Genomic DNA, 13,201 nt, shown 5'->3' on the forward strand with positions numbered 1-13,201 from the left:
ATTACTCATAAGTTTTTCTACCTTTATAAAAAAAAAAACTTAAATTAAATTTTTATGAGTGTCTGAAATTTATATTTTTACAACATTTGATATTCACTCGATTTCTCATGTAACAATTTTCTTATTTTATTGTAATTAAAAAACGAATGACTGTAGATACTTGAAAATTTCACTGAATGTGTATATTAGCATTTTCTATACACGATACAATTTTGAAAATAATTTGACTTATTTTGAGCTGTTTACGGACATTGTCAATTTTCAAATTTTTTAGTTTTTTTTCCTATAAATATCAATAAAATTGTATTTGTTGGGTAAAAAAGCGTGAAAATTAAATACAAGGCTCCTGATATATTGTTACAATAACTGTTGAAAAATATTAAAACTACATAGGCACAATTTTTTTTTATAAGCATTTAGGTTTAAATTTTGATAAAATTTATCAAATTTAAAATTTAATAATTATTTTGTAGTTAAAAATGTATAAAATGTTCAATTTTTATAGCTAAGGATTGAAAATTTAAAACAAGATTCCACGTAAATAGGTAAATATATAAATTACTTTATTCACAATAATAACATAAAATATAATATTTAGTAATATGAATATCATAGGCTCACTGACCGTTTTCGCTCAGAATCGTTTTTCTTATACAATGATATTATATCATTGAATTCAAATTTAACTTCAACAATTACAGTGACTCACTTGTAACCTACTGTACAGAAGAGCGACATCCACTTGCCCACTTTTTTTCTCTTTAGTTGTGTAATTATGGTAAATTTTTATTAAATTTTATCAATTATTATAAAATATTCTTTAAGTCTAAAAAATGCAAAATAATAGTTTCAGATTTGAGTTTTTTGCTGTACCTATGAAATTAATTTTGAGCTTGAAAAGCAATGTTTTAGGAAATTTGGAAAAAAGAAATAAAATTTGGATTTTAAATCCATGCCTTTGTTATAACATACTTAAATAATAAATAATAACTAAATCGGACGGATGTCCGCTTATCGTGTACCAGAATTATATTAATTTGACAAACAATTGGAAATTACTCTTTTTAGGAAATAAAATGTTTAATATATTTAATGATACACTGGTGTAGTGTCGTAAAATGTATAAATATTCAATTAGTACATAGGTAGTATTTTTATTATTCTGTAGCAAAGCTTAGTTTTAAGTTGTTTATAAGAGTTTTCAATAAAATTGCAATAAACAAAACAATAATGGAGAAGAAAATTTGTAAATAATATATAAGATGTATTATTAAATTATTAATTTATTAAATCTTTTAGATTATGTATTATTAGTTAATTATTTTTATAGTAGTTAGTTAAATTTAATATTATATTCGAAGAATCAAATAATTATTATCTTGTTTTTACTACAATTAAATTTATATTTTAGGAAAAGTCCATGAATTAAAAATTCTTGTAGGTACATGGATGGATTAGTCTAGGTTACGTTTATTTAGGATTAATATGTACTTTATTTATCCACGTGTGACCGGAATAAACAATTTCCAAGGTGGAAATGTTCACTACCACATTAGATTGAAAAGAAAATGCGTCTTTTATTCCGATATGTATGTCCAGTCAGTGTCATGTAAGCAGTAGAGGGGAATTCCAAAAAGTATTCGATTCGGTTCGTTTAGCTCACTAACGAGCCCCCGTAGTATGTGACGTCATTGTAAAACAATATGTAGATATGTCTTTGCCATTGAGTTGTGGTAGCTACTAGCTATATATAATGGAAAACTGTTCTACATCAAGTTACAATTCATTTCTGAACGCCATAAGACGTTTTTCGCTTTTGAGTACAATACACTAACACATCAAAATGAACAAACTCCTTCTAGCAGTTGCTTTTTTCATCGCTACCACGATGACTATGGTCCAGGCAGCACCGGCTAAATATACTACTAAATACGACAACGTAAATATCGATGACATTCTGCACAACGACCGCTTGGTCGCCAGCTACTTCAAGTGTCTGATGGAAACAGGAAAATGTACGCCAGAAGGCGAAGAAATCAAACGTAAGTACTTACCTATTTTTAAACTTGAGCATTGATTATCCTCTGACGGTGATAGTAAATTATACGTGATTAGTTAAACATGTCGTTTTTCATAATTTTATTTTATTTAATCAAATCGAAGACTGTTTATTGAGTTACAAAAGTACGTACAAAGGTACCTACCATTAAAGTACAAAATGACAATATCCTAAGAATATACTAACATCTATAACAACGTCAGTTGATGTGAACCTACCACTCTCAAAAAAATGTTTATATTTGTCAATCCAAAACATATTATTTTTTTCTATATAATTGGTTTCCTTTTAAGATAATTTATATTCATGTAAAATTACTCTTACATTCATTGTTTTTGTAATTTATTTTTATTTTAAATCAAAATCCATAGTTGGGTTCAATCAATTTTTTTTCAAAATTATATTTGACGTTACTATTCTACGTAATTTATGATTCATAATGTATTTAAGTAAAATATTACAAGTAAAAGAATCATTGTTTTAAAAAGATAAATATAGTCTATCCATACTGTATAGTTAATTATGTCTTACGTCAACGAATATTCTACTGAATCGTGAATAAAAATATTTGAACTAAAATATCATTTTGTACATACAAAATCATAAAAAAATTATTTGGATAATATTCACTATAAACAAGTTATTTACAGACGTGGGAGTTAAGGTTCTAAATGCAGCATTTGCTAATACATTTCAATATATGCCTCCTGAATTAATGGGCACTATAGCGGAAATGCATGGGGCGATCAACCAGGCGTATCAGACAGAAGCCGACCAATTAACGCAAAACAATTAAATTAATACAATTTGTCATTTCCATCCGTTACACAATAATAATTTTTTTCAGTTTTGTTTTATCAATTTTTAATTTCAATATAAATTTATTGGTTAATAAAATATTATATGTTTAAACATTTTGAAAAATAGTATATATTTTATGTTAGGTAAATAAAGGTGTAAATGTGTAATTATTTGTCGATCGTTTTGATCATTATTTAAGATTAGTTGTAAAAATAACAATGCATTCTACATAATATGCTTAAAAACTAAAAAGCAAAGAAACTTATATGGATTTATATTCCTAACTATAATACTGTGTTTATTAATATTTGGCTTGTACATAATATGGTTACAGGCTGGTTACCAGAAGCAATAGAAAATAAATGCGAAGACTGTTCGGAAAAACAAAAAATAGGTTCCGAAAAAATCATTAAGTTTCTGTTTGAAAAGAAAAATGATATGTGGAAACAACTTGAAGCAAAATATGACCCTAAAGGACTATACAGACAACGTTATTCGGAAGATGCAAAGAAATTGAACATTGACGTTTAAATTAATTATAAAATATAACATATAAATATATAATAACTTATTGTGTTATTTATATTTAATACAAATAATCGATGCAATTTTTTGTTATAAAATGGCACATTTCAAAAATTATTTCTTATTTATTTACACTTATTATATTCTTTCATACAATATTTTATAACTTTTTAAAATTTAATTTATACATTTAAAAAAAATATACATGAGATGATAATCAAATTTTTGTTTTTATTTTTGTCATTTCCTACTCATTAATTATAAGTACCTAGGTAGTAGAATATTTATAAAACACTAAATAGTATTCTGAACTTTTGAAATCGTCTTCCGTGTAACAATAAAAAGGAATATCTAAACTTAGAATACACTATATTTTAAAGTATTTGACGTATTGTCACGTTGAAACTATATTGTACAACATAGTACTTCAAAAGTTCCACTTTTAATAACATTTACATTTGCAATCATTGCATTTTTATATAGAATAAAATCATTAAAAGTGGTAGTTAAATACATATGGAGGATGGGGAGCATGATACATTCATAGAATATTCTAAAAGTTTTATTTGTGTCTGCCTATATAGACGTATAGTTATAACTTATAACCTTGTTAATTGTCTACTATTTAATATTTTACTATGAACTATAATACAATAGGTACTCGCTTATATTTATACACTGAACAAAAGAACTGTCGAGAATTTTTTGTGATAAGTAAGTAGGAACTGTTCATTATTTTTTAATATGTATTCCCAGAGATGTGTTCTCATAGGGTCTATGGATGAACTTGCTCCAAGCGGTACATTTAAAGAGGTAGAATGGTTTACAGATGTAAATTCCTTAGATTCTAATCCGTGGAGTGAATAGTTAAATAACCGTCAGTATTTCAATGACAAGGCCGGGGCAATTTATTATAAAAATATAGCCAACACATTTCATGATATTATCTACATTAAAGTTAGGTACATACTTACATGAAGACATGCAGCAATCTCGTATACTGAAAAGTTAACACATATCATATAACAAAAGGTTCTTTTTTGAAGTTTCCTGCTGTATAGCTTTTCAACTTCATTATCACGTAAAATAATAATATGTATTGGGACCTGTTGTGTGTGGTGGTTGGCGGCAGTCACTATATAATGTATGGCGTATGCTGTGGTCTAGCATCGTCCGGCGTCGCAAGTTCCCGGATGGGTGACCATCCGGGCTCTTTGCTACGAATACTCATCTCATATAAACACGTGTTCCTAAAACCAACCGTAACCTCCAAAAAAAGGATAAAGGTTGTCGATTCTCAATATACAAAAAATATTTTCCGGGAAACTTTTTTTTTATATTCACACACTTGTCGTGGGTCTTTTACCACCATGCCCCCCCTCTAAACGGAGTCCTTTATACTCAAAAACGATTCACGTGCCATGCGCTGCACATGGTCTTCATAGGACTTCTGAAGAAATACGTGAACAATTTAGTAATATCGATAAAATTGTATCGAATTTCAAAAATTTGCTTTAAAAAGCACCATCACGTACCTATGTTATAAATATTTTTTTTCTTCAATAAATTGCATATTTTTCCATATTTTCCGAATTTTTACTGCATATTATAATAGCGCATAAGATGATGTTTTTGAACGCATATTTGAGTACTTTTTAGCGCATAAAGTTTCGAGCCTTGCTAATGAGACTACGAGACCAAAATATGCTTTAAAATTACTGAAATTCATAAAATATTGTAAAATACTTCAAGGGCTTAAAATATCCATTAGTTATTATTTCAATAATAATAAAAAAAATAAAGATTACCGAAATTCATGTTTGGAGGCTTAACTATAAAAATTGTAGGTAGTACAAGTGTACAACACATTCACTAATCACTATTATTGTTACCTACTTACTTTTTTGTTAATAATGTAATGTACTGACAGTATGTTGAATGTTGACCTTAATGAGTTGGTAATGACAATGTAAAATATATAACCATTTAATATCTGGTTTGGATTCAAAGTATTAAAATGCATGATAAAAAATAAATACATAATAAATTTAAACACATACATACCTACAACTTCATTGTTCATACCTCATACTATAAGTCAGGGATGGGCAACTGGCGGCACACGTACCATTTTTTCACTGGTCCGTGCTACATTTCAATTTAGTTCATAAAAATATAAAATGTTAAGATTTTTCTGTATTTTATTTTATTATATTTATAAAATTATTAAAACCGATATAATGTTTATCGTAAAACGTAGATATAAATTCTTATATAGTATTGAACTATTAAATGTAAATAATATTATATTATTTATAGAGGTATAGTTAACATTAGGTTTTTTTTTTGCTTCCTATGTTCTCTGGCCCGCTAGATTTTTGCACATTCAAAATTGGCCCTCTAGTAGCATTGAGTTGCCCATCCCTGCTATAAGCCCTGCATAAGGTTTTCCAATTGGTACAATTATTGGAAATATTTATTTTACTCTTCACTAATACCTATATTTAATTATATTAAATGTTTTTTTTATTAATATTCATTTAATGGCCCAGGCACCGAGGCTTATCTTCAAAAATAATTTTAAAAAAATATTTTAATTTAGTATTTAAGGCAAATTAAAAACACTACTAAAAGAGAGTACACAAAAGTTGTAATTATATAATATGCCAAAGAATAAAAATCGTCTTAAGCTACCTAGCACTGCATGCCACTAAGAAATAAATTTTAAGAAAAGGAAATATAAAATGCTCGCCTAAGTTATGAAAACATTTTTAATTTAAATAAAAGTTATAAATGATGTAACTATTGTAAATATACTGACTACAGAGTGTGCCAAAAAGAATACCACAACTTTGAAAATTCATATCGCGGCAACCAGACATTGTAGAGCTCTACTCTAGTTGTTATAGTGCTTGGGAAGTTCTGAAGTTTCATTCAGTTGCCGAAAGATGTCGTCAACAAACATTTATTGTTCTCAAAGGAAGAATAACTGTGGAAATTTAAACTGTTACGCCTGATATGCAACCAGATAGTGTGGAATGATCGAATTAGAATACCGGGTTGATATCGTTCGAGCGTCACAAGGTGCAGGTCACATTGAACATTTGGGATCGTGTCTTTACTGGAAAAAAACTTAATTCTTTATTGTGTACAAAGGTTATATGAAATAATATGTATTTTTAATATTTCATTCTATTAATAGAGGTGTTCAAAGTTGTGGTATTATTTTTAACTCACCCTGTATAATTGTAATTAATCAGTAACAATTGCAAACCATTATATTAAGCGGGAATTTAGACTTTGCAGCTGAAGCGGATTATTAAAAATGTCTTATATTTGTATTATGTTTATTATCTATAGATATAGTCTGCCAGGTCGCGGGGGCATAAGCTATAGATGTAATTGATAACCAGTTGTATTTGTCAATAAACGATGGGGGCCGGAGAGCTGTAATGCAAATGGCGGTTCTCTCCCCGGTCCTCGATAATGCGGAAAAAAAGTTATATATTTTTTCGATCCTATGTACCAATAATTATTGTTCTATTAAAATAATTACTAAAGGTATAACAATAGATTCTTTATATTACAGAGTCTAAACAAGCCATAGGTAGCTATTAAAATATAAATATATAAAAAAAATATGTAGTCTTAAATTTCTCTAACCTGAATTTCAAGTTTGTTCTGGGTACTTATTATTATTCATTCATATGTACAATTTGACATTTATCAACACTATTAGTAGGTATGTTATAATAATGCTAAATTCTCATTCATGTAGTCTTATGTTCAAGTTGTAATTAATGTAGAATTAAGTCCAATTTATTAAGCTAAAAAAAAAACAGGAATATTAATAATTGTAATCTAAGCTTATGAAATATAATAGATTTTCAATAATCAATTATTTAATAATTGTATAAATAATAGTTAAATATAGGAATAATATATTAACTTAAAATTATTTCATTTACAGAACATAAAAATAATATTTTATATTAAACATTAACTTACTGCAGTTTGACTTGACTTACTTTTCAAATAAATAATAATCTTTATTGGCAATAAACATATTTTTATTTACTATAGAATACCTACGTTCTTTATTGTGAAACAACATCAAGGCATAATGCAAGTACTAATCATAAGATAAATATAATATCAGACACACGAGTATTATGATTACGAATTATAACATTAATTAAAAAGGCTATTATAAGTTAATTAATTAAATTAACTTCAACTGATTTTATCTTGTTTGTTTTTATTAATTAAATAAATATTTGCATATCTCACTGTATTATCAGCATCTACCATGATATTTTGGCCTTATGTACTAAAATATTTCATAAAACTATGCACGTTTTGATACAATTATTGAAATAGGTAGACCTATTTTATGACACAAGGTAATTGTAATTTTGAAGAATACTTAGCTGTTAGATTTTAAAATCATACAAATATGATAAAAATAATGTAATAATGATTATAAGATAAAAAGTACTTACTTGGATCGTTTATAAAAACGTACTAAACAAGAACCTAAAAATATCCATAGTCTGAAAGAATATTATAACAGGAGTAAATTCGGTCAAGGAATCTTATGGAAAATTCGTTTTGGACACGCCGTGAGAATACTTCAAGGTTTTTTAATTTTTTTGTTTAATTTTACTCTCGATTATTTTGTATAACATGCAAAACTATAGGTGTAACAATTAGAATGTTTATTGTTACATTTAATGCACTTCAAGAATTCAAATAATGTCTTAAAAATAACGATTTGTAAACATTTTGACACATAATAAATGATAATAGTTATCCATATTCACCATTTATTTGAACATTAAAGTCTAGTCGAGTTTCGGTCAATCAGTTCCGCATTGTTTCCGTCTTCAGTGAACTATGAAACTCAAGTGTACAAAGAGGTAACTTCCGGACAAATCAACTACGTTTAAAAGTACAGCGTATCTATCGATAGATCGCATAATTAATCTTGATCACAAGAATAAACCATCTAGTTGCTGTTTCCAACGGAATTAATTTTTTTTGTCTTAAATTATGTTCAAGCTGGTCTTCGTTGCGATTGTTTCGGGTTTCGTTTCAATGGTGCAGTGTGGTCCAATGCCGGAACAACGAATAGACGGCGGGCAAAATCGTAGGCAAGAACAACAAAAATATGCAGTTGACCACTTTACGACTGGACTGGTGGGGAATCCTAAAATTCGTGAAAATTACCTCAATTGCTTTTTAGATAATGGGCCGTGCAGTCCGGAAGCTAAGAATATTAAACGTAAGTATACATTAGAATTTACTGAAATAATTGAAACAATTTATAAAAAAAGGGGGAAAGTATGTAACCACTCTGCTGTACAGTAAGTGTCGAGCGTGCCTCGTCATGTTGAGGAGTAAGTACACACTGTAAGTGTTATACTTGAATTCAATGATAAATCATTTGCAACATTGCATACAATAAAATATAAATGACTTTGAGCGAAGACAGACGTCGGCCTACTAATTCTATATAGGTACTAAGTATATTTTTTACCATGTAATTATTTATTTATTTTATTTATTATTATTAAAATAATTTATTTTACTACATATTAGTAATACGACAGATTTACGGTTGATTTAATTGTTGCCGAAAACATTGCATTTTAAATGTCGTTGTGTGTATATAATATTATAATATATACCATATACGTTAAATGTTTCAAGTATCCACGAACAATATTTTAAAATACAACAACATAATTAAAATCGAACGATTCTTCGTTAAGATATTTAATTACACCTAAGTTTTAACTCAAAATGTTTATAAAAAAATATGCGTGCTGCGAGTATACGCGTGCGGATAAAGTAAAACTTCTTTCAGTCATTCAACCGATAGAATATTAGCTTTGTATTAAATTATCAGACCAACATTTATATTTTACATCATTGTATAAGTTCTGTGTTTCTATTTGTATTATCGGTACACCATTTGTGAATTATTAACTACAAAATTATATGCAAATTTTTACAAAAGTGTTTACTAAATCTAATCTTCTAACCATCTCAAAGTTAAAAATTGAATTATATATTTTACTACCGCAAAAGGTGATAAAAGATAGAAAAAAACACACATTAGTGTAAAATCAATACATTCATCGCTCCATTCAGAATTTAAAATACATTTCTATTTTAGACTTTTAGACTTTAATAAAACCAAGTGTTTTGGCATGGCGCGCTGGCTGCTACCAGTTACGCAATGTGACTGAGAGTAAGTAACGCCTGCTGCTACTAGTTCCCGGATGGGTGACCACACCTACACGTGTTTGCTTACTTTTCGTAACAACCATAACAACACCTTACCGTACCAACTTTAACAAGCATAGTACATAAACCCTACAACAGCTAATGGCCAAAGTAACCGGGCTTAAATTCAGTTAAAAAAAATTAAACCAAAATAAAATATTTTAGCTGCAACTTCGATAGAAGCCAAAATAGTATAAGTATAGCCTTAAATAAGTTACGTAATAACAATAATGTAATATTATAATAATTATTATTTATAATATATTTCATATTTTTATCATAAATTAGTTCAACCGTTTACCGTATTACTAATAGAAAAATAAATGAATAGTATTAATAAGAGGACGCCACATAAACATTTGTTGTCTCCGTCTTACAAGTGCGTAACATAGAAAATTTACGCTCAGCAGATAACGTAGATATCGGTAGCTTAAACATTAGAGTTAATCGACCTATTATATGAAACAGTTTTATATGATTATACAACTTTTATACGCATAACTTGCTGAAAAATTGAACTATCGTACAAAACCAACATACGAACACAGATAATGTTCTTACCATCAAGTTTTATAATAGGTCGATTCACTCAAATTTTTAAGCTAACTGAGTTAAACGTTATCTGCCGAGCGTAAAGTTTCTATGTAACGCACTTGTACGATGGAGACAACAAATGTCCGTGTGGCGTCCTCTTAAGAACAAAAGAACGTTTTCGTACTTAACGCCTTGCGGTCATAACAAAGCCATAATTAATAAATTGTTAAATGTCCTTAGAAATAAATAATTGAGGGCTGACACGCCGTTTCCGTTCGGAATTGTTTTTTGTATGCAATGATTTATCATTGATTTCAAATGTAACTATAATAATAATTAATATAGTGACCAACTTAATGGTGAGATATACGCGATGCCTATTATACAGTAAAACGACTTGCTCTTTGTTAAAATTAAGTGTTGACAAATTAAGGAAAAACAAGAATTTTTACGCAAAATCTGTTTTTGAGAAAATCGATTTTGGTTTATTTAACATTATTATTATTATGTTGTATTTTACGTATTTACAATAACGCTAGCTGCTGGCTGTAATCATGCTATTATCAATTATCCAAGGAATTATTATAATTGTTAGTATACAAATAGATTTGAAAGAATATCATCATAAAATAAACTTTGGAGAAATCTCCAACAAATCACAATACATACGGAAAATAACATTTTACATAATTTTAAAGTTATAAATATATTGGCTTAATAATAAAAAAAAAAAAGCGGGAAAGTGGATGTCGCTCTGCTGTACAGTAAGTTATAAGTGGGTCATTGTATAATGGATTGGATTAAACTAGAATTCAATGATATAATATTGTATAAGAAAAACGATTCTGAGCGGTGACGGTTTGTCAATCTGGATATTTTATATTGTTATTATTTATTATATCATGTAAGTTGAATTAATATTATAATATTATTATTTTTTATTCGTTTTCATGGTGATAAGCAAAGCGTTAGAAATTAAAATCCCATTTTTAGCGGTTTTTTGTAATTATTTGGTGGTTTTTCCCGTGGCATTAAATAACTATTGATAAAATCGAAAAATGACCTCTCTAAAGTACCATCTTGATCCAATTTTCTAAAAGATAAGGTACTACATGTTGAAATCGAAGCATTCCTTCTGGTAACAATTTTGTATACAGGAAATAAAAAAAAAACACCATTGTAAAACCACTAGCTTTCTCGCTCCGCTCAGATTATAAGAGTTCATGAAAAGTTACGGCCCCCTAGGTTCCACCAGGAGGGGCAATGGCCCACCCTGACACCCCTAAATACGGGCCTGTCTACTCTGTAGTATAAAAATAGTTAAAAATATTTTTATGACATTTATTTTTCAGAGATGAACCCCAAGACTTATGAGTGCTTATTACTGAATAGCGGATACTACCATCGAATTTAAATACTATAAATACTGTATTTATAATCATATTATCATTTATATAGATTCACTACAATATTATTATTGAGGGGACTAAGGCGTCGGTTGCGATGCGCACCGTCGCCGGTTCAAACCCCGACCACGGGCGGCACTTCTTTTCGGGCAGTCACGCTGTCTGGAGAATGAGGCCGCCATCCCCCACCCGGGCATGGCAGATACCTACGGGTGCCCACTTGAAAATTCTACCAAACTAAAACACACGTGTTTAAAACCTACAGTACCCTCCTCCACAGTTAAAAACCACCCAATGACCTAAGTTTCCGCGGGTTAATTAATGAAAAAAATAAAAATAAAATAAAATTGATTAAACACATCTTTTGTCGTAGCAGGAATGGTTCCCGAAGCTATTCAAAACGAATGCGAACATTGCACTGAATTACAAAGAAAAGTGATTGAAAAAATGATGTGCTACCTAAATAATCACCAACCGGATATATTAAAAGAAGTAGCAGCCAAATTTGACCCAAATGGAGAATATATGAAGCAATATATTAATACCATAGAGCGGAATGGAAATGAACAGTTTTTGAATACAAATCTACTCCAATACCAACCACAGCAAAATTCAAATCAACCACAACATAATCCAAACCAACCACAACAGAACCCAAACCAACCACAACAGAACCCAAACCAACCACAGCAGAATCCAAACCAACCGCAGCAACATCAACATCAAAACCAATACCATCCACAACAAAATCTACACCAGCCACAACAAAATCAACACCAACCACAGCCCAATCCAAACCAACCACAGCAACATCCAAACCAACCACAGCAACATCCAAACCAATCACAGCAACATCCAAACCCACCACAGCAATACCAACCACAACAAAATCCAAGCCAACCACAGCAACATCAACAACAACATCAACATCAACATCAACACCAACACCAACCACAACAATATCAAAACCAACCACAACAACATCAACATGAACAACAATTAAAAGGAACGGTAATAACAACGGCACCTATATCTACGGTAAACAGGAAACCTTGACTCTAACTGTTCAAACTATGATTGTGTATTTGGGTACGAATTAGAGTTAAAATTACTGTTATTTATCCCACAAGGCAATTACAAACTGAATGAGTAAACAAATATATGTAATAAATAAATAACGGTTATTTTTTTCCGTCATATTATTATTTACAAGTCAAACTCTATGATTATATTTTTAAAAAATGAATTCATATTTATGTTAATAAACATATACTTGCGTAAATATTGAAGATGGAAATACATATTTTATAATTAATTAATTATTGTTACAATATTACTTATATGATGCAATAAATTGTTGTACGATGCGCAGTTTTATACAAAAACATAGTTTATGAATGTTAATTAATAAATCATAAATACATATTACCTATTTTAAATAAATTACAATAATTCTAAAAAAAAACTAGATTTTAATCAATTAATATATCTGAATTTTATATTAATGTGGTTTATAATAGGTAATGATAGCTGTAATAAATAGTTAAAAAATATATATATATTTGGTTTCAATAAACTAAAAACA

General features: G+C 28.9%; 1 protein-coding gene across 1 annotated transcript; it reads left to right on the forward strand.

Moving 5' to 3' along the window:
* The first annotated feature begins 1,741 nt into the window (after positions 1 to 1,741).
* Positions 1,742 to 12,980, forward strand: LOC132938059 (putative mediator of RNA polymerase II transcription subunit 26). Its single transcript, XM_061004727.1, has 4 exons — positions 1,742 to 2,042; positions 3,195 to 3,385; positions 8,435 to 8,669; positions 11,990 to 12,980. The coding sequence occupies exons 1-4, from the start codon at positions 1,844 to 1,846 to the stop codon at positions 12,670 to 12,672; spliced, it is 1,308 nt and encodes a 435-aa protein (XP_060860710.1). The 5' UTR covers positions 1,742 to 1,843; the 3' UTR covers positions 12,673 to 12,980.
* The last annotated feature ends 221 nt before the right edge of the window (positions 12,981 to 13,201 follow it).

The sequence above is a fragment of the Metopolophium dirhodum genome, chromosome 2 (genome assembly GCF_019925205.1).
Source record: "Metopolophium dirhodum isolate CAU chromosome 2, ASM1992520v1, whole genome shotgun sequence".
NCBI classification, from domain to species: Eukaryota; Metazoa; Arthropoda; class Insecta; order Hemiptera; family Aphididae; genus Metopolophium; species Metopolophium dirhodum.